The following is a 21,985-nucleotide window of genomic DNA, read 5'->3' as shown; positions in this document are numbered from 1 at the left end:
AACCTCACATTTCTGTTTTCATTTCTAAAATATTGTTCTCTGGTGTCTTTAATGCTTCCCACTATTTTTTATGGTCCTATCATTTCCTTAGTGCCTTTTCAGGCCTGTTCTGTGGTATTCCAGGAACATTTTGGCAGGGAAAGGTTTAATAAAAGCCTGCTAGCTCAGTGTTCTCATGTCCAAAATCTTGTTCTGCACTGGTTTTTTTTTTTTGGATACTAATGCCCATTCTGACTTGTTCCATAGTGTTCCAGGAACATTTTGGAAGGGAAAGGTTAATAAAAGCATGCTATTGCCCTGTTTTCATTTCGAAAATATTGTTCTCCTTTATCTTTATTGCTTCCTGCTGGATTTTTTTGGGGTGGTGGTGGTGGTGTTAGCATTTATTTCTTCAGTACCCATTCCGGCCTGTTCTATGGAGTTCCAGAAGCATGTGTCAGAGAAAGGGTTAATGAAAACTTGCTTTTTCCACGTTTTCATTCATAGACTATACTGGTCTTTTGTGCCTTTTATTCCTTCCCACTGTTTTTTGTGGCACTAGCATTTCTTTAGTGCCCGTTCTGAGGAGTTCCAGGAGAATAGTGGCAGAGAAAGGGTTCATAAAAGCACGCTATTGCCATGTTTTCATTTCGAAAATATTGTTCTCTGGTGTCTTTAACACATCTCACTGTTTTTTGTGGTACCACTTATTATGTATTGAGCCATGTGTGCATTCAGTCAGCAGTGATTTTAGCTCAGAGCAACATTTTTATTGACAGCTGGGACAGACAACTCCAGCTTAATGTGAGCTCAAATATATATACACAACCCCCGCCCCGATAATAACCAACAGCCAATAGTAGCACACACCCTAGAATACCAGCATTTGCATTAACTATATACAATTGCATTAACAGAGCTTTAACTATTTACAGAGCTTGTGACTGGACTTTATTATACATGGTAGATTGGAGGCAGCCTGCAGAAAAATAAACAATAGGAATGAGAGCTTTTTTAAAATAAAAATTTTATTGACTCAGTTGCCATGTGTAACGACAACAAGAAACAATAACAATTTGTACATTAACAGTCAGTTTTTCAATTAAACAACAACTAGAAGTTATGACAAATAATCATATGGAGAATTGTATAAGTGCCTAGACATTAGATGAACATAAAAAGAGAATTACACTCTCTTAGTATCCAAACCACTCATAAGAACGAGGCATGTATCTGACTATCTGTAGATGAATATTGTTTCTTTATATATTCCAGTACAGGCTGCCAAATTTTGAGAAAGGTGGAGTCATAATTAGTGTTTTCTGTCATTTTTATTTGGTCTGCAATCTTTTCCATTATTAAATAGATCCAGATTTTCAAATACCAGGTTGTGATCTGTGGGACTTCTTTGTTTCTCCAGCAGGCTGCAATAGTCGTTTTAGCCGCTGTCAAAAGTATGGCTATCAAATTTTTCTGAGGTGTTGGCATATTTAAATCATGCCCCAAATTTAGCAAAATTGCTTCTGGTGTTAATGGTACTGAAATGCCTGTCAATTCTAATATAATGTGGGTAACTTCTCTCCAGAATGTCTGAATTGCTTCAGAGCTCCACCAGCAGTGGTAGAAAGTTCCTCTCATCTCACACCCCTTCCAGCATAGAGAGGGGAGTTCTGGGTTGATGTGATTCAGTTTGGGCGGCATAACATACCACCTTGTTAAAATTTTAACCATCCGTAATTTCATATTAATGATTCTGGAATTTAGAGTGTGTGAGAATGTCAAATCTCCGCCCACTGGTCTTCACTTAATTCCTTTTGACAATCTCTATGCCAAGCTTTTTGGTACACTAACGATTTCGAGTTTGTGGCTGAATTTAGGATGTTATAAATCTTGGCAATCAGTCCTTTTGAACTACTCGTGTTAAGGGCTATTAAAATCAAAAAGAGTCCAGTAGCACCTTTAAGACTAACCAACTTTATTGTAGCATAAGCTTTATTGTAGCATAAGCTTTCGAGAATCATAGTTCTCAACTGTGATTCTCAAGAGCTTGTGCTACAATAAAGTTGGTTAGTCTTAAAGGTGCTACTGGACTCTTTTTGATTTTGCTGCTACAGACTAAGAGCCAAACTACAAGTGACGCCTGACACTAGTTGGACACTAGTCAGCTTCCCTCAAGTTTTGATGGGAAATGTAGGCAGCTCGGCGGAATGTTGGACAAGTGACAGTTGAAAAGTCCATTGGACAGCAGTCGGAGAGGCAAGCTGCAAGACCAGGACGCCTACATTTCCCATCAAAACTTGAGGGAAGCTGACAAGTGTCCAACCTGTGTCAGGCATCACTTGTAGCTTGGCTCTAACATGGCTGACTCCTCTGGATTTAGGTCTATTACATTGGCACGAAAGCTTTAGGAGCCTATGCTCAAACTGAAGCTCGGCCAGTACATAAGACCACTATTAGTTTAATGCCCGTTCCGGCCGTTTTATGTATGTTTTAATGTATTTTAAGTGGTTATATTCCGCTCTGAGTCCACCATGGGGAGAGCGGACTAAAATCGGATGGATGGATGATGGATGGATGACTCCAACCTGATGAAGAGTTCTGGAGAACTCGGAAGCTTGCACACCGTTGTTCGCCATTAGATCAGTCCTAATAAAAGCCGTTGCGCGGAACTCTGGGACTTGCCCAGCTGTAAAGAGGGGCTTTTGGGTTCACTGCACAGGAAGGGTTAAGGGGAGCACGCCAGAAATCCTAGAGAGGCGAGGAGGGAGGGGAGGTCCCTTCCTGCCACGGCCCCCTTCCCCCCCCCCTCCCGTGGGAAAGTGGCCTTTGTTTTTCCCACGCGCGAAGCTTCTCCCTGCCGGGTGCGTGGAAAGGGACCCCGGGGCTGGCTGGGAGAATCTGGGTCGGGCGGAAGGGACATGCCTGGCGGGGAGGGGAGGTCGCAGACGGGCCCCGATCCCGGAGAGGGAGGGAGAGCAGCCCCACCGCCAGGCCTCGGGGACGCTCCATCGGGCCAGCCTCCTTTCTTCTCCTCTCTGCGCATGGCTCTGGGGAGGCAGAGGGGCGAGATCCAGCCCTTCCAGGCATGGTGGACTTGCAGGTTGGGTGGGAAAGAGGAGATGGAGTCAGGATGGCCCATTTGGGGAGAGAGGATTGTGGGTGAAAGGCAGAGACAGACAGTGGTTGGGTATTCTTAGGGGCAGACTCCCAGCAGGTTCTCTCAGAGATCAGGAATGGGAGGGTGAGAATAGATGCAGAGCCCTCCCAAGGAAGTGGAGTAAGAGGAGGTCGGTGGTCCTCCAGTTCTGGGAGGCCTTTGATGTGTCTGTAAATGATGTGGACTCAGGAGTCCGAGTCTGGAGAGGGCATCAAATTATTCAGGATGGCAAAGCTCAGAGCAGAGAGCTCCAACATGACAAAATAAAGTTCCAAGGAATGGGAAATGATGCCTGACTGTTGTCCGGCTTTTGTTTCAAACATGTATCCCATGAATTAGAGGTGTCAGGTTTCTGAAAGTTAGAAATCAATGGGGAAAAAAGTTTGGTCTTTTTTCTGACATTTGGGAGCGATGGGCAGAAATCTGTAGGAAAACTGAAATATATTTAATTATGAAATAGGTTTAATTCTAGGTGGGTAGCCGCGTTGGTCAGCAGTAGAACAGCAGGATTTAGGGATTTAGCTCCAGTGGCACCTTAGAGTCAAACAAGATTTTCAGGGTGTAAGCTTTGACCTTGGGCGAGTCACAGTTCTCTGGAGCTCTCTTAGCCCCACCCACCTCACAGGGTGATTGTTGTGGGGTAATAATAACACTTTGTAAACTGCTCTGAGTGGGCATTAAGTTGTCCTGAAGGGTGGTATATAAGTCGAATGTTATTATTATTATTATAATAGAGTCCGAGCTCCCTTCTTCAGATAGGAGAAGGAATGGAGATTTCTGACCCTTCATATCCCAGCCAAAGGCAGGTGTGGGGTTGGAAGAGAGGTAGTCAGAAAGTAAAGGTACAATGCAGCTAGATTAGAGCAGATATTAGCATAATAAGCCCAGTAGGTAAAAGGTAAAGATAGTCCCCTGTGCAAGTACGGAGACATTACTGACTCATGGGAGGAAGTTGCATCATGACGTTTTCTTGACAGACTTTGTGTTACAGGGTGGCTTGCCATTGCCTTCCCCAGTCATCTTTTCTTTACCCCCAGGAAACTGGGGACTCATTTACCGACCTTGGAAGGATGGAAGGCTGAGTCAGCCTTGAGCCAGCTACCTGAACCTGGCTTCTTCCAGGATTGAACTCAGGTCGTGAGCAGAGCTTGGGCTGCAGTACTACAGCTTACCACTCTGCGCCACGGAGCTCTAATAAACCCAGTGTCCAGTAATAAAAATAATTCAGGTAGGAACAGCAATAACAAAGGTGTTAAAAAGGAGTAAACAATGCTAAAATTTTGGGGTGAGCATGATGGTGGACTGTTATGGTATTAAAGGCTGTGTGTTACCTGCTGTCCAGTTGCTTCTAATTTATGGGAACCCTATGAATTAATGATCTCCAAAAGTCCTATCGTTAACAGCCTCGGTTTCATCATTTTAGCTGCTTGAAAGAATTCAGGTTCGATTGAATCTAGAACCTGCCTTTTTGGCGGTCTAGGGTACCTGTAGAACACTTCTCCAACAGCACGTTGCAATTGAATCAATTTTCAAATCAAAATAAAGCTTGGCTGCTTAAAATGAATCTCGGCAATAACCCTGTTTTGATGTTGTGCCAAAAATATAAAAGGTCTCTCAGAAGGCAAATTGCTAGGGAGGGAGAATTGTGAGCCATGGGGCCACAATTGCCAAAGCCCTGCTTTTTTGGGAAAATCTGGCGGGGCCTCTGACAAAGTCCAAAGCTGAGAAGAGAAAAGGTGGTCTTTTAAGTAGCAAGATTGTGAAGGGATTTAAAACTAAGAAGCAGAACGCTGAATTGTGTGCAGAAGCGAAGCCACCTTTTTCTCCCTCTCCCATGTAGTTCCCTAATGCGACTGATTGGAAGATGATTCAGGGGAGAAAGATCTTCAGTCAACACAAAATCAACTTACTTTGTCTCATGGGGACACAGATCCAGAGGAGTTAGCCGTGTTAGTCTGTAGTAGCAAAATCAAAATCAAAAAGAGTCCAGTAGCACCTTTAAGACTAACCAATTTTATTGTAGCATAAGCTTTCGAGAATGAAGAGAACTTGATTCTCGAAAGCTTATGCTACAATAAAATTGGTTAATCTTAAAGGTGCTACTGGACTCTTTTTGATTTTGATCATGAGGACACAGTAATGTAGTTTGGAGGTCTTTAAAAGAATGGGATAAATTCACAGAGGAGAGTCTGCCTTAGCTAAAAAAAACATCTTCTTGGCTTTGCAGGACGTAGAAGCCTCATCTGTTTTCCTTGTTGTGGCCTTCCAAAGGGACTTTGCAGTGAAGTCAGGAGATCTTTTGGAATTCTTGGCTCTGCAGCCAAGATGGGAACGCTAAACCTAACTGAGCCTGAAGAGGAACAAGCCCCTGAGGCCATCCAGGCTAGAAGCGGAGAGAAATCCTGGGAAAGATTTGTGGGAAAGATCCTGGCTGAAGATATCACCAGCTGGGACATACCGTGCCAGCGCTTCCGGAAGTTGTGCTACCAGGCGGCTGAGGGTCCCCGAGAGGTTTGCAGCCAGCTCCACCATCTTTGCCGGCAGTGGCTGAAGCCAGAAAGGCACACCAAGAGGGAGATCTTGGACCTGGTGGTCCAGGAGCAGTTATTTGCTGTTCTACCCCCAGAGATGGAGAGCTGGGTCAGGGAATGCAGACCCCACACCAGTTCCCAGGCGGTGGCCGTGGCAGAAGGCTTCCTCCTGACCCAGGCAGAGGCTAAGATGCAGGAAGAGCAGGTGAGAGGGTTTCATCTTGAAAACTCCTGAGAGCAGCATATTGAAAAGACTTTCCTAAAAATCCCCCCTCCTGATGTGCCTAACGTTTTCAGGAAATCGTTTGAGAAATATCCCTTTCCTACAGGTGCACCTCCCCTTTTCCCTTCCTGATCCCATTCCCTGCTCTTTATCTGCTTTTTCAGGGACTGTCTGAAGGGGATTTTCCCAAGGCAGAGAAGGCACCGTCGGATACGAGGCAGAAGGTGATCTTCTTCGCGACTACGGTGGGGAATGATGGAGACGGCACATCCCTCGGTAAGAATTGGGTGTCTATTTCCCTAAGAAGTCTGCGAGGGTAAGATGCTGAGTTTCAGCCTCAGATGCAGTTTGTGAAGAGTCCTCTTCTCCTCCATTTCATCCTCTTAACAACAGCCTTGTGAGGTAGGTTATGCTGTGAGTGTGTGACTGGCCTGAGCTCATCCAGGAAGCTTCTAACCAAACAAACAACAAAGTTTATTCGCCAGAGGCCATCCCGTTCTCGAAATCAGTTCAAAATTCCGTGATTGCACATCAGCGAGACACATGCCATTTTAAAATAAATATTTAAAAGGTACAGATTTCAACAAATTACCACCTTTAGAAATTTACTTAATAAACCAATCTTTAAATAAAATAAAATTGATCAGTCCTAAAAGCATAATTATTTGGCAACAATATAAACTTAAAATATCCAGGCAATCATTAGAATTGTGGCTTACTATAATTTACGTACTATAAATACCTAAAATTCAAATTACCTTATATTATCAAATTATAAAAGTACTTATCTAAGATTCTGCACACTAAGCCAGGATTTCCTCCTATTAATGACCATCCAGCCATATTTTGCCACTTGGAGCATCGTTTCCCTACAGCGTTGTTAGTGGCCATTAGATTTTTTTTGAGCTTCTAACCACTATATCACACAAGCTCTGAGAGGTCAAGGAAATGGTGAAAAAACCATTTTTTCTACTGTCTCTGCCTTTGCTGCCAGCACTTTCTTGATTTCTCGTGAGTAAACCTTTGGTTCCATGGCAAATAGCAGAAGGATGTTGTGGAGATATTCTGTGCCAGGAGAATGTAAACCACTTTGGGTCCCTCTTGGGGAGAAAGGCAGAGTTTGACCTCTGTTGTACCTCAAGTGCTGCCTACAGTTTGTCGGGAAAAAATGTACTTTGAGGCTGTTGCTTCACCCAGTATTGCTGTAATTCTTTTCCCAGGAGGAAGGCTGTCAACTACAAGTTGGGAAATTTCTGGGGAGGAACCTCAGTGGGGTGTAATGCCATAGAGTCCACCCTCGAAAGGGGCCCCTTTCTCCAGTGGAACTGATCTCTGTAGAATGGAGATCAGTTGTAAGTCCAGGAGAGTGCCAGACCTTTCCTCGAGTATGGCAGCCAGGGACAGATTGGCCATCAGGGTCACTTGGAAGAGTCCTGATGGGTCGTTTCCCTGGGGGCTCACATCCCCACTGGAGTCACTCAGGAAAAACAAGATTGAACATCTTCAAGGAAGACAAATCCAAGGAACCAAAGGATAGTAGGGTGTATTGCAAACTGCAGATTGAAAATGCCGCCTGAATTGACCGTATGAGAAAAAATACATTAGTGACAAGCATTTAAAAAATCTCAGTACTGTAAATTCTCTCACAAAGAATGTAAGACATTGGATGGTTTATGCAAGGATGGTTGTTATTCAGGGTACCACGGATTACATAGATGAGCCAGTTTGGTGTAGTGGTTAAGAGCGCAAGTCTCTAATCTGGAGTCTAATCCTCATTCGTCCACTTGAAGTTAGCTGGGTGATCTTGGGTCAGTTACAGCTCTTCCAGAATTCTCTCAGCCCCACCCACCTCACAGGGTGATTGTTGTGAGGATAATAATAACATGCTTTGTAAACCGCTTTGTAAACCGCGGGCATTAAGTTGTCTTAAAGGGCAGTATATAAATCAAATGTTGTTGTTATTGTTGTTGTTGGAAGCTGAAAGAGAACTGGGGGGGGGACACCATTTTTACAGGCCCATATAGGGATCCCATGGAGTATGATGGTTGTTGTGGATCCACCGCGATACAGCCTGGAAAATCTATAACCATCGTTCTCCAGCTGTGAAAGCCTTGAACAATATACCCATGGAGTATGTTTGACAGTCATTATAAAGACAGTTATTTTTGAAGGGCTGTCTTTGGGGTGTATTAATAATTCAGTTTCTCCTTTTCCAATCACCATGCCCTCCAGAGTTCCTGTTTCGTTCTTGCTGTTGCAAATTCTAAGGCATGCACACCTCCACAGAAAATGTCCTGTATTCATGATGTCATATACATGTCCCATGTTGCTTAAAATGATATCACTACAAGCTTGAAATTGCATATGGGCTTATCAGTAGCAAAGACAGAAAACTCAGGACCATAGCTCTTCTCTAAAAAAATGACCCCTGCCCCCCATGACCTCTCAAATGTTATTCTTGATCTTGCCTCAGTATTTCAAAATCTTGTTTTTAAAGGACGCACATTTTTGCCCACATACAGAAACGGACATGGGCAGGTCAGAACGTAAATGACCTGTGTAGAACTGCAATTGGAAAAATGCCTCAGTTCAACAGTTCTCCCCATCACAGGCAGTCCGAGTGATTGGTGGATTGGGTCAAAGCTTCATGCATAGCTTCTCAGAAAATGAAGCTCAAAATGATCCGCCGGCTTCAGGATGATCTTGGGAGTTGCGGTGCTAAATGTGACGGAAATTGGAACCTCTGGGCCTGTGGAATTGCTAGAAAGTCCAACACGCCCATTGCTGTCTGTGAAAGGCAGAACTCCTTAGAAAATAAAGGTAGGCAGGTGAAATTTGGACACACAGTTCAAGGTGATGATAATAGTTGTTGCGCCAGAAATGAACAGACTTGGGAGACCCAGGGCTGGGTTTTCTGCAGAATCTCCGCAATGTTATTTGCAGTGGAAGGTAGGGGTGCCTGTAGCAGGCATAAGTCATCCGAATTTAAAGCTAGGAACCTCAGCATTGTATCGTCAAAGGCTTTCATGGCCGGAGAACGATGGTTGTTGTGGGTTTGCTGGGCTGTATTGCCGTGGTCTTGGCATTGTAGTTCCTGATGTTTCGCCAGCAGCTGGGGCCGGCAGCTTCAGAGGTGTAGCAACAAAAGACAGAGATCTCTCAGTGTCACAGTGTGGAAAGGATGTTGGCAGGTCATTTATATCTACTCAGGACGGGTGGGGTTGAGCTGAGTCATCCTGTAAGAGTTTCCCAGGGTGTGGAATGCTAATGGCGGGAGGCTTCACTGTATCCTGAGGAGGTTCTTTTGCATATGGATTGGTGCTTGATGTGCTAATCTTCTCTGCAGGGCTATTGTCGGGTATAGAGTGTTTTGTTAGCCTGGTATTTTTCGGAACTGGAATCCATGCTCTTTTCATTCTTAAGGTTTCTTCTTTCCTGTTGAAGTTTTGCTGATGCTTGTGAATTTCAATGGCTTCTCTGTGCAGTCTGACAAAGTAGTTGGAAGTGTTGTCCAGTATTTTGGTGTCCTGGAATAAGATACTGTGCCCTGTTTGAGTTAGGCTATGTTCAGCCACTGCTGATTTTTCAGGTTGTCCAAGTCTGCAGTGTCTTTCATGTTCTTTTATTCTTGCCTGGATGCTACGCTTTGTGGTCCCGATGTAAACTTGTCCACAGCTGCAGGGTATACGGTATACTCCTGCAGAGGTGAGGGGGTCTCTACTGTCTTTTGCTGATCGTAGCATCTGTTGTATTTTTCGGGTGGGTCTGAATACTGCTTGAAGGTTATGCTTTTTCCTAAGCTTTCCCATCTGATAAGTAATTCCTTTGATATATGGCAAAAACACTTTTCCTGTAGGAGACTGTTTTTCCTTGGTTGTTTGATTCATCCTGGGTTTGATTGCTCTTCGGATTTCATTTCTGGAGTAGCCATTTGCCTGAAGTGCGTGGTTTAGATTATTAATTTCCTCATTGAGAAAGTGCGGCTCACATATCCGTCTTGCACGGTCCACTAATGTTTTCATTATGCCTCTTTTCTGTTGGGGGTGGTGATTGGAGTTTTTGTGTAAGTATCGATCAGCGTGAGTTGGTTTCCTGTAGACCTTGTGACCTAACTGAAAGTTTGCTTTGCGGATGACCAAGGTATCCAGAAATGGGAGATTTATGTTTTCCACAGACAAATCCAGCGTTTTTGGCATTTGCATTATGTGACTGTCTTTAAACTTAGAAATAGTCACTAAACAGCAGAATGCAGAAATGTTCTGATGAAAATTTACTAGAAACAGAGTTTGGCTGGCAATCCATCTGATTGTGTTGTGTGTTAACCCCTTTTTGATGTATTTTACATTTAAACAGCATTTTCCTACTTTATTCTTGTCCATTTATAAATCTGTTACTGGTACATGAGCATTGTTTATTACCTGCCACCTATATTTTTCCAGATTGTCAGTTCAGGTGGGGTTTTCTGTTTGTAATTTCTAATACACACCTATTTTTGATATACTGACGTGTCTTTTTGTACTTTTGAAAAGGGGATAGATAAATTCACAGAGAAGAGAGAGCATGACGGTTCGGTGTGCTCCTGCTTCTGCTAACAAAGCGTCTTCTTGGCTTTGCAGGACGTGGGAGCCCCACCTCTCTTTCCCATTGTGTCCTTCGGAAAGGACTTGGCAGTGGAGCAAGAAGATCTCTCGGCCTTTTTAGCTGTGGAACCAAGATGGGAATGCTAAACTCGCCCAGTCCTGAAGCAGAAAGAGGCCCTGAAACCATGCAGGCTGGGAGCAGCTGGGAATTCTGGGAAAGATCTGGGCGGGAGACCCTGAGTGAAGATGCCACCATCTCAAATAGAGAGCGCCTGCACTTCAGGCGCTTCCAATACCAGGATGCTGAGGGGCCCCGGGAGGTTTGCAGCCAGCTCCACCATCTTTGTTGCCAGTGGCTGAAGCCAGAAAGGCACACCAAGAAAGAAATCTTGGACCTGGTGGTCTTGGAGCAGTTCTTGGCCGTCCTGCCCCCAGAGATGGAGAGCTGGGTCAGGGAATGTGGACCGGAGACCAGTTTCCAAGCGGTGGCCCTGGCAGAAGGCTTCCTCCTGAGCCAGGCAGAGATCAGGAAGCAGGGAGAGCAGGTGAGAGGGCTTCATCCTGAAAATTCAAAAGATGAGGCTATGGAAAATGCCATGGTAATAATCCCTCCTGCCAATGTGCCTGGATTATCAGAAAATCAGCCTAGAAATATCCTCTTCTACACCCCTTCCCAGAAGTTTTTCCTTCCTTCCCTAACCCCCCTCCCCATTCCTTGCTGTTTTAGAGGTGGTCAGAAGGAGCTGCTGATTTCTATGAGCCGGAGAAGGCGCCGTCTGATCCAAGGCAGCTCCTCTGGGGGACCACACAGGGGAGTGGCGGAGATGCTGCCTCGCTGGGTAAGGATGCCTGTTGCCCATTTCCGCTCAGTCGCTTTCCCTAGAGTCAGTAAGGCTGCCGTTTCCGGGCTGCTTTCATAGTCTGTGTGGAAAAGATGTTCCGTTTTAGCCTCAACTACAGGTTCAGAGTGTATTTAACTTCAAAGATGTGCGAATTTGTACCTCCAGTAGAGCCCTTTGAACTACAGACAATCTGGAGTGTGAAAGAGTGGGGGGGGGTTTTTGCATGAGGAACTGAAATACAAGGTATTTATTAAAATGGTTCTTTTTTAGGCAAGACGCTCTTTATTCTATTTCAGCTACTCTTTTATGGATGACCCTTCCTGTTTAGCTACCTCCCTAGAATTATGGTACTCTGATCCAAAAACAAGTGGCTGCTACCATTGGGTTGTCTTAAAGTAGAGAGTTACATAACAACAACAGCAAAAACATTCGATTTATATACCACCCTTCAGGACAACTTAACATCCACTCAGAGCGGTTTACAAAGCATGTTATTATGGTTGTTGTGGGTTTTCCGGGCTGTACTGCCGTGGTCTTGGCATTGTAGTTCCTGACATTTCGCCAGCAGCTGTGGCCTGCATCTTCAGAGGTGTAGCACCAAAAGACAGAGATCTCTCAGTGTCACAGTGTGGAAAAGATGTTGGCAGGTCATTTATATCTACTCAGGAGGGGTGGGGTTGAGCTGAGTCATCCTGTAAGAGTTTCCCAGGGTGTGGAATGCTAATGGAGGGAGGCTTCACTGTATCCTGAGGAGGTTCTTTTGCATATGGATTGGTGCTTGATGTGCTAATCTTCTCTGCAGGGCTATTGTCGGGTATAGAGTGTTTTGTTAGCCTGGTGTTTTTCAGAACTGGAAACCATGCTCTGTTCATTCTTAAGGTTTCTTCTTTCCTGTTGAAGTTTTGCTTATGCAGCACCAGAGATGGAAGCATACCAAAGAAGCAAGAGACATAAAACCTGCATGTCTGCTAGCATACCAAAAACTGAGCAAGAGACCATCTGCCAAGATGGAGGCTTAGTCATATGCTGGTGCCTAGACTCCTGGGAGGACACAATGGAGCAGTGCTTGTAGGTCGGTGGGGACCTACACTACAGGGACATAAGGGAAAAAGGCTCTCTGAAGTATGCAAGTCTCCAGCCTTTGAAATCTAAGAATCAAAGCCTGGAATTGGGCCAGGTGGTTTGTAGGCTCTGGCGTATTTCACCTTTGTTTTTCTTGCAGGTGATGGAAGGACACTGATGGGTGGTTCTGGACCTTTCAGCTTTTGTGATAGACTGGAAGCAGCCTCTGAGCTACCAGATCAGGTAGGGAAGGGATTTTTGGGGTCGTCCCAGGGGCCTCTATCCTCTCACCTTCTTCTGGGTCCAGGAAGGCCCTGCCTTTTCCCTTTCTTCCAGTAATGAGACTATGAAAAACTTAAGATCCTCCATGAGAACTCCCATCCTACAAGACTGTTTTTAGACCGTGTCATTATCTGTGAGGAGAAAATGTTTCTTTCATTCTTTCAGGGCCCGGTGACTCTAGAGGAGGTGTCTGTCTGTTTCACCGTGGAGGAGTGGGCTTTGCTGGATCCAGATCAAAGGGCTTTGCACAGGGAAGTCATGATGGAGAATCGCAGGAATCTCTTCTCTCTCGGTACGGCCCCCTCACTGCCTTTATTTGATCAAAATAGTAAAGAGTCCAGTAGCACCTTTAAGACTAACCAACTTTATTGTAGCATAAGCTTTTGATAACCACAGCTCTCTTCGACAGATGCATCTGCCAGGAATGCATCTGACAAAGAGAGCTGTGGCTCCCGAAAGCTTATGCTACAATAAATTTGGTTAGTCTTAAAGGTGCTACTGGACTCTTTACTATTTTGCTACTACAGACTAACACGGCTAACTCCTCTGGATTTATTTGATCAGTACAGAAAGCCGGAATTGTCGGTCTCTTTTAATCTACAGTACATATGTGTCTTATTTATTTTTTGACTCATAAAATTTGTTCATCAAGAAACCATCTGCGGTTCCGAAGGCAATGCTTAAAGCTCTGACAGTATCACTTAGAGAACCAGCTTGGAAATGCTAATGAATAATTTCGGGACGTATGTTCAGTTGCTGAAATGCAGCTCCTCCCATACTCATCTTCACAGAGACATTCAGCTGTCCTCTGATAGCTCATTGCTGAAGCGGCATTGGTCAGTTTTGTTAGCAGTCCTACCCCTTCTCCTTATTGCAATGGCAGCTTATGTATAGGAAATATCCTAAGCCCCTTCTTTGTGTGCCTTAAGCACAGAAACACTGCCTGGCTAGGTAGGCAGATGCCAACCCCGGCTTGAGTTGGAAAATTACCAGAAGCTGTGTCAGGCTAGCTGTCCCGCCACACCCCAGAGAAGCACTTACGTGAAACAAAAGAGATCTTCCAAGAGATCCTAAATTAATCTCATCCACAGCCTTCTATCCCCCCCCTTACCCACCTTCCTTATCAGGATTATTCAGGGACCTGATAGCCCCTCCCGTCCAGTTATCACAGGTCACCAAGCACTTTTCACACCTGTAGTCCACATTAAGAAGCCTCTCCCGACTCCATTGTCCTCCCTCCGAGACAGCCATCAAGTCATTGTCTTCAGGAGCAAGACATCCATTTTGCCCCAAGATGCATCGTGCTCAGTAATTGGGCGGCCCTGCCATGTGCTCACTGTGTGTGTGTTCTGGAATCCTGTGAACACCCTCAGACGCATGTGTGAGCCTTCTTCCCCTTGCGGCAAAGTGCGGGTCACTTAAGCTGCTACTCTCCATGGACGTGCTCTATCTCCTAGACCGGTAAATATTGTCTCACCCTGAATCTCAATCCTTCTTCCTCCCTATTCTTTTAGTTAGCTCTGTGTGTACGCTGAGCGTTTTTCTTGTGTGTTTGCTTTTTACTGCCCCTTTAATAAAATAACAACATTCCTGTTGAACACTTGCCTGTTTATTAGGGAGTCCTCTAAGGGAACAATCCTGGTATGTAATAATAATAATAATAACTGTGCTTATATACCGCTCTTCTAAACAGATTAGTGCCACGCCCAGAGCAATGAACCGTTAGTGTTGTTACTATCCCCACAATACTGCTGGGGAGCTGGGGCTGAGAGGAGTGGCTTACCCAAGGCCAGCTACTGAACTCATGGCAGTAGTGGGATTCAAATCAGTAGAGTGCTGATTCACTATATATATTGGTGGAGATGCTGCTAGTTACCCCCTCTTGCTGTGTCTCCTTGTATGCGAATTCCCCCAACTCGCAAGGTGACTCCCCTGTTTGGTTCAGGCTTGGCTGTCAGTGGCTGCCTCCTGGATTGTCTTTCATGGTATCGGGGTAGTCCAAGAGAGATCTTCTCTGTGGGCTGGTGGTGGGGAGGGGCCCTGGCTGAGTGGCAGAGCATCTGGCTTGCATGCAGAGGGTCTCAGGTTCAATCCCTGGGAGATAACAGGATCAGGTAGAAGGTGTTGTGGAAGACCTCTGCTGAGAACCGGGACAGCAACCACCACTCAGGGGAGACAATCGTGACATTTATAGACCAAGGGTATTACTCGGTCTGAGGCCTCTTCTCATGTTCATGCATGTTTGTTCCTCTGCCACTGCGTGAAACCAGGTGATGCTAACACAAGTCCATTGCTCCAAACTTAGACTGAAGTAACTCTGCTTAGGATTGCACTAGTCTAAGAGTGTGTGACTGGTCGAAGGTCATCCAGCAAGCTTCCGTGGCAGAATCTGGATTCAAACCTGTGTACCACAGATTATAATCTGTCACACTAGCGATTACACCGGCTCTCAAGAAAAGAGTATTATGGCAGCAGCTATCTCCTTATTTTGTTTTTCCATTCCGTTTTTCACGTGGGGAGTTAATTTTGTTTATTCCCTGATTGTACGCTCAGTTTCTCCCTCACCTGATTTCTGTCTTCATTCTTGCAGCTCAAGAATGGAAGAGAAAGGGAGAAGAGCAGAAAAGGGGAACGGAAGCAATACTGAAGAAGAGGAAGAAATCCATTGCTTCTGAAGGTGCTGGTTTCCATGAAATTGTAGTCCATGCAGAAAGTCACAAAGGAAGCAAAAAGATTTTCACTCAGTGTGCCAATATCTCAACTGAAAAATCAAGCCTTAGCTCACATCAAAGAATTCAAAATCAGGAAAATCTCTTGAAGGAATCAGAGTGTAGGAAGAGCTTTGGGCTGAGCAAAAACCTTTTACGTGAAAGTCAGTATACTCAGGAGGTACCACATGGAGGTTCACCAAATAGAAAAGGCCTCAAAAGGAAGAACCACCTCATTCATTATCAGACAAAGCACACAGTAGAGAGGCCATATAAGTGTTCTGAATGTGGAAAGAACTTCACAGACCGCTCAAATCTTTCTTCCCACCAAAGAATCCACACAGGGGAGAAACCATATAAATGTTTAGAGTGTGGAAAAACTTTCAAGGATGGCTCAGGCCTTATTTATCATCAAAGAATCCATAGAGGGGAGAAACCATATATGTGCTCCGAGTGCGGAAAGGGCTTCAGTCAGAGTGGTCACCTTACCTACCACCACAGAATCCACACAGGGGAAAAATCATATAAATGCTCTGAATGTGGGAAGAGCTTCACCGACTGCTCAAACCTTTCTTCCCATCAAAGAATCCACACGGGGGAGAAACCATATAAATGCTTAGAGTGTGGAAAGACTTTTAAGGATGCCTCAGGCCTTACTTACCATCAAAGAATCCACAAGGGAGAGAAACCGTATGTGTGCTCAGAGTGTGGAAAAGGCTTCAGCCAGAAAGGCAACCTTACTAGTCATCACAGAATCCACACAGGAGAGAAACCACATAAATGCTCAGAGTGTGGAAAGAGTTTCCAGAAGAAGACCAGCCTTATCGCCCATCACAGAATCCACACTGGGGAGAAACCATATCAGTGCTCAGAATGTGGGAAGAGCTTTACTGCCCATTCAAGCCTTATTTGCCATCTAAGAATCCACACAGGGGAGAAACCATATAAATGCTTGGAGTGTGGGAAGACTTTCAAGGACAGCTCAGGCCTTACTTACCACCAGAGAGTCCACACAGGGGAGAAACCGTATGAATGCTTAGAGTGCGGAAAGACTTTCAAGGATGGCTCAGGACTGACTTACCATAAAAGAATTCACACAAGGGACAAACCGTATGTTTGTTTAGAGTGTGGAAAAACTTTCAAGGATGGCTCAGGTCTTACTTGCCATCTAAGAATCCACACAGGGGAGAAACCATATAAATGCTTACAGTGTGGAAAGACTTTCAAGGATGGCTCTAGCCTTACCTACCACCAGAGAATCCACACAGGGGAGAAACCATATATATGCTTAGAGTGTGGAAAATCTTTCAAGGATGGCTCTAGCCTCACTTACCACCAAAGAATCCACACAGGTGAAAAACCATATACATGTTTTGAATGTGGAAAGAGCTTCATTCACAAGGGCCACCTTACCACCCATCAACGAACCCACACAGGGGAAAAACCATATAAATGCTCAGAATGTGGAAAAACCTTTACTGCCCATTCAAGCTTTACACGCCATCAAAGAATCCACACAGGGGAGAAACCATATAAATGTGCAGAATGTGGAAAGAGCTTTCTTACCCATTCAAGCCTTACTTTCCATCAAAGAAAACACACAAGGGGAGGAGCCTAAAATGCTCAAAGTCTGGAAACAACCTTGGTCATAAATGTGCTCAAACTATCCATTGAAGAACATGCATGGGGAAAACCGTATAAGTATTTCAGATGTGGGGTGCGCGTCAATCAGAACATGCTCCGTACATCCTATTAAATACCTTGTCAGTTACAACCCCTTGACATTTCAGGGGATTGGAAAGAGCTTTTTTTTGGAAATCAAAATTTAGCAGATATCAAATAAGTCACCTAGGGTGAAAAATGTATAAACAGAGGGTGGAAAGAGCTTCAGATAGCACATGTCTTTTGACACATCAAAGAATCCAAATAAGAGAGAAACAATATACATGGCCTGAGCTTCCAGTATAGGAGTGCTGATTATGAAGAATCCTAACATCTCTGCCATTATCTTCTTTGACAAGGATAGGGGAGGTCTTGGTGCCTCCTCATCCCTCATAACCAATTAGTTAAACGGACCGGAAACTACTGACTAATCATTTCATCTAGCATAAGCTTTATCAGATATTGTTAGTTTTCAGTAGACTCCTCTTCATTTTTGATACAAGAGACTAAGAGAATTGATTACCCTTCTGGAATAATTTTGCTAAATGACTCCCCATCCATTCTGGTTCCAGTGCCATATTATATACATTGGTAGAGCGGGTTTATCACACCCACATGCACAGCAACTGTTTGTCTGAATTTGATGGATGCTTTTCACTTTGTGCAATTTAAGGGTGGGAGCAGCATCTTAGGGGGAGTGAGACTGCAGTATTTTGATCTTTTCTGGCTCTTTAATTGGGCCAGAAGGAAACTGGCCCTGTGGAGAGCAGAAGTTGCAAAACGCCTCCTTGAGAAAAGTCCCTGCAGCCATCAAGGAAGCTGTGATTAAGAAGTCTTATTAAGAAGTCTTCTCTTATTAAGAAGTCTTCTCTTGACACCTCTGATAAAGCAGAAAATCAAATACTAAAAAGGAAGTCATGCACTGGAACAAAAATCATCTTTACCCTCCTCAGACCTCAAGTATTTAATTCAGTGGAGCTCAGCTTCTTAGAGAGGAAGGAAATGCAGGGTGGAGCATTAACAGAGAGCTGCTACAGCATAGTGCTTAACTGGTTGGGCTGCGAATCAGCACTCTGCTGGTTCGACTTCCACTACTGCCATGAGCTCAGCAGGTGGCCTTGGGTAAGCAAATCCTCTCAGCCCCAGCTCCCCAGTTGTATTTTGTGGATAACAACACTGACTTTGTTCACTGCTTTGAGTGTGGCACTAAACTGCCTAGAAGAGCGGTATATAAGCACAGTTATTTTTAGCAGTATTGGTATTACTCACTTTCCTACCTCTCACCCTCTCTTCTCCAATCTCTGCAAAATGGGCTTTGCACTTGCTCTGGGACAAAGGCTGATTTCCTACCACAGGATCAGGGCAGTAAAAGGGCACTGATCTTTCTAAGGAGGCAGCAAGGTAGAGCAAGGATGAAAGAAATTGCTGGGGGATCTTGATTGACAAAGGAGGGAGATTCTCTCAACACAGATGTTTGCACAGGAGAGGCAAAAGTCCAGTGACTCCTTAAAGACTAACAACCTTTGTTTCAATGTGAGATTTTCTGAGTCACTCCCCAGTTCTTCAGCTACGTGAAGGGGAGATTAAATGGGGAATTCTTATGGGGAAGATTTCGAGGGAGAGAGGAGCTAAGGCAGAGAGGTTTGAACCTCTCAAGTGGCTCTGTGTAAGGGGATGTTGTGGGTTGGTGTCATGTAAGAATTTATTGCTTTATCCCTTCCTACACTCTCCCCTTCTGCTTCCTTTGTCCATGGAGCAGACAAGGGTCTTTACTGGGTGCCATCACTCTGGTCTGGGAGTTCAACTAGAGAATACCTAGAGCACACACCCCCTTTCCCTTCACCCTTCCTAATACCTCTCTGCTGGTGAGGGCATTGCCAGGTGACCAGCTTGAGGCACGAGGAGCCCAATAAAGTAAGCAAACAGTGTTATTAAACTGGGGCAATCACTAAAGAAGTGGGAAAAGAAACGCCTGTGAGAAACAGTTAACAATCAGGGCAAAATTAACACAGAAAGGAGCCAGCAAGAACACAACAAAGCCTTGTAACATGGCTGCCTGACTGGTCCCTACAATGTGTGGCCATTGGTGGGTCCAGCCCACCCTCTCCTGCCCCTAACTGCTTCTCTGCCTTGCAGCTCTTGAGGGAATTATTACTCATTACTTTTCGCATGGCCCAGCTTCCTCAGTGAGGACCGGCCTTCCTTTCCCCTCCATTTCCCCTTACTCCTGTCTTTTAGCTGTGAAGGATCCCAGGAAATGCAGGCCTGCAGAGGAATTGGCAGCTTGGCCTATTGGAAATTTACTGGAAGGCCTCAGGCTTCCATGGGGCCTACAGGCCCAGGATCATGACAGGGGGAAAGAGAAGCTGAGGTAGAAAGGATGGGTGTGAATCCAGATGTAAATCTCCCAAAGGGTAAATTCTTTGTAAGGGACTGAAACAATCAGCAGTTACTCAAAATGGATGACAAGGTATATACCTTGTCTATTATGTGTCATGTTTTGATGTGGTGAACTATTCAAATTGGTAAGGATGTGCATTGAAAAAAATTCATTTTCGTTTCAAATCTGGGATTTCCGAACCAACTCTGTTCCATTATTGCAGGGCGGGGGGTACGGCATTCCTGGTACAGATTTAATGTGTTTGGTTTTTTGATCATTGTGTGTTTCATCCATGTTCTTTGTAATGAGGATTTTCCAGGCTCTTCGGAGCAGCTCTTTTTGCAGTTAATGGCACTGAAATTGCAGAGAATACAGCCCTCTCTCAAAACCATCGACCCACTGAACATACTCAACAATGGGGTCCAGTGTTTATGAACCCCGAAGAATGCTTGGGGAAAGGTGAGCTGAGTTTTGAGCGGCTGTATATGCACTCACTGCTCTAAGCTACTTGATGCTAACCCTGGTAACCTTGACTCTACTGAATAGTCTCACCAGTTTCTAAAGAATGTAATGTTTGTCCCTCTTCGGTACTGGAAGAAATTAAAAGTGATAGGACAGCTGGAAGACGAAACCGATCAATGACAGCAAGAAGGAAGATGTGAAAGCAACTTCCCTTCTGAGTGACTAACAAAGGTCCGTTATCCAGGTTTTGACGTCAATTCTGTTCTGAAGTCCCTTCACTGGTTGTCTGTCAGTTTCCAGGTCTGATTCAAGATGCTGATTTGCCTTTAAAGCCCTTGGTGGCTTGGGCCCACGTACTTGAAAAACTGCCTCTCCGTGCATGTTCCCCTGTAGCAGCTCCATTCTTTTCAGCAAGTTGGTTTCTCCATTGTGTAAGGCACTTTCTACCATGGTCCAGTCACAGGCTTTTTCAGTGGTTTCCCCATGACTGCCGGAAAGACGTCATGAGGACTCCTACCGTCTGGATTTTCTTGAGGGATACAACACGAAACTATTCCGGAGAACTTTTCATAGAATCATAGAGTTGGAAGGGGCCATACAGACCATCTAGTCCAACCCCCTGCCCAGTGCAGGATCAGCCTAAAGCATCTCTGACAAGTATTCATCCAGCCTCTTCTTGAAAACTGCCAGGGAAGGGGAGCTCACCACCTCCCTAGGCAGCTGATTCCACTTTTGAACTACTCTGACCGTGAAAAAGTTTTTCCTAATATCCAGCCGGTACCTTTGTGCATGTAGTTTAAGCCCATTGCTTCGGGTCCTACCCTCTGCTGCCAACTGGAACAGCTCCTTGCCCTCCTCCAAATGACAGCCTTTCAAATATTTAAAGAGAGCAATCATGTCCCCCCTCAACCTCCTCTTCTCCAAACTAAACATTCCCAAGGCCCTCAGCCTTTCCTCGTAGGGCTCAGTCTCCAGACCCCTGTTCATCCTCGTCGCTCTCCTCTGCACCCTCTCGATTTTGTCCACATCCTTTTTGAAGTGAGGCCTCCAGAACTGCACGCAATACTCCAAGTATTGTGGTGCAAAATTTTGGTGCAAATGAGATTACTCTGCCTGCTGGGGCATACGTTGTTTGTAGTCTTGTTTTTCATTGATTGTTTTCATGTTTCTTGTCTTAAATTCTTTTTTTTATGTTGTTCATACTTGCCTTGGATCCCAGGAGACAGATGGGTGTATAAATATCTATCTGAATAAAAGGATTTGTCTGCCTGTGACAATCAGCTCCTCCAGAAATAAAGCTAAGCTGCTCAAAATGGGACGATTATGGGAGTTGCAGTGACAAACACAGAAGGAATCACAACATCTTTGCCCCTGCAATCTCCAGAAATGCCGCTCCCCTTCTGCTTTTTGCACTGAATGACAGGCATGTGAAAGTAAAGCTAGGAATCTCCCAGTTGGCCCCTGGCTTCAAGGTGATCATAGTACCTGCAGTGTCAAATAGGAAAGGAATTGTTCGCAGTGCCGAAAATGAGAACTCAGAGCCCCAAAGAAGCTCAGAGAATCTGAGGCAAGGCTTTGAGAGAGCCAGAGAAAGTCTTCCAAGGAGGGGGAGAGGCACAGCGCCTGCTGCTGCAAGGAGCCCCTTCTAGGCTTGGAGGGTCTCTTTCTTTTGCCAAAATCCTTCTGGTCTCCACCAGCCATTTTTCCACTCTTGCACACTTCCTGGCCTCCAGGCTGCTCCCTTTCCTACAGGAGCAGGAATCAAGCAAATGCAAAGCCCACTTTGGCAGGCAGAGAGATCCCCCTAATTGGCGCATGGGAGGAATTAAGGGCATTGCTTCTGCAGAAGAGTTTCCTCCCATGGTTGTCTCCTATCACTAACTCAGAACATAATCCTGGTAATGCTTTGGGGGGGGGGGGTAGAAAGTGCTGTCAAGTCATGGTGAACTTATGGTGACTCTGCCTTTGCATAACAGCCCTGGACTTCTTTGGTGCCTCCCATCCCATCCATGTACTAAGCAGGGCCAACTCTGGTTAGCTTCCGCTTGCTGATGAGATTGGGCTACCTGGGCTATTCAAGTCAGATGGGGATGGGGGTGGAAGAAACTGCCCTCAAG

The 21,985-nt window shown here is 45.0% G+C and overlaps 1 protein-coding gene across 1 annotated transcript; it reads left to right on the top strand.

The window, feature by feature from the left end:
* Positions 1–4,285: 4,285 nt before the first annotated feature.
* On the top strand, positions 4,286–21,119 carry LOC129327240 (zinc finger protein 135-like). Its single transcript, XM_054975727.1, has 8 exons — positions 4,286–4,364; positions 5,364–5,872; positions 6,055–6,166; positions 10,507–11,015; positions 11,198–11,309; positions 12,535–12,617; positions 12,822–12,948; positions 15,247–21,119. The coding sequence occupies exons 2-8, from the start codon at positions 5,462–5,464 to the stop codon at positions 16,980–16,982; spliced, it is 3,090 nt and encodes a 1,029-aa protein (XP_054831702.1). The 5' UTR covers positions 4,286–4,364; positions 5,364–5,461; the 3' UTR covers positions 16,983–21,119.
* Positions 21,120–21,985: the final 866 nt, after the last annotated feature.

Source organism: Eublepharis macularius, chromosome 4 (genome assembly GCF_028583425.1).
Source record: "Eublepharis macularius isolate TG4126 chromosome 4, MPM_Emac_v1.0, whole genome shotgun sequence".
Lineage (NCBI taxonomy): Eukaryota > Metazoa > Chordata > Lepidosauria > Squamata > Eublepharidae > Eublepharis > Eublepharis macularius.
This window is presented reverse-complemented; position numbering and strand designations above follow the sequence as displayed.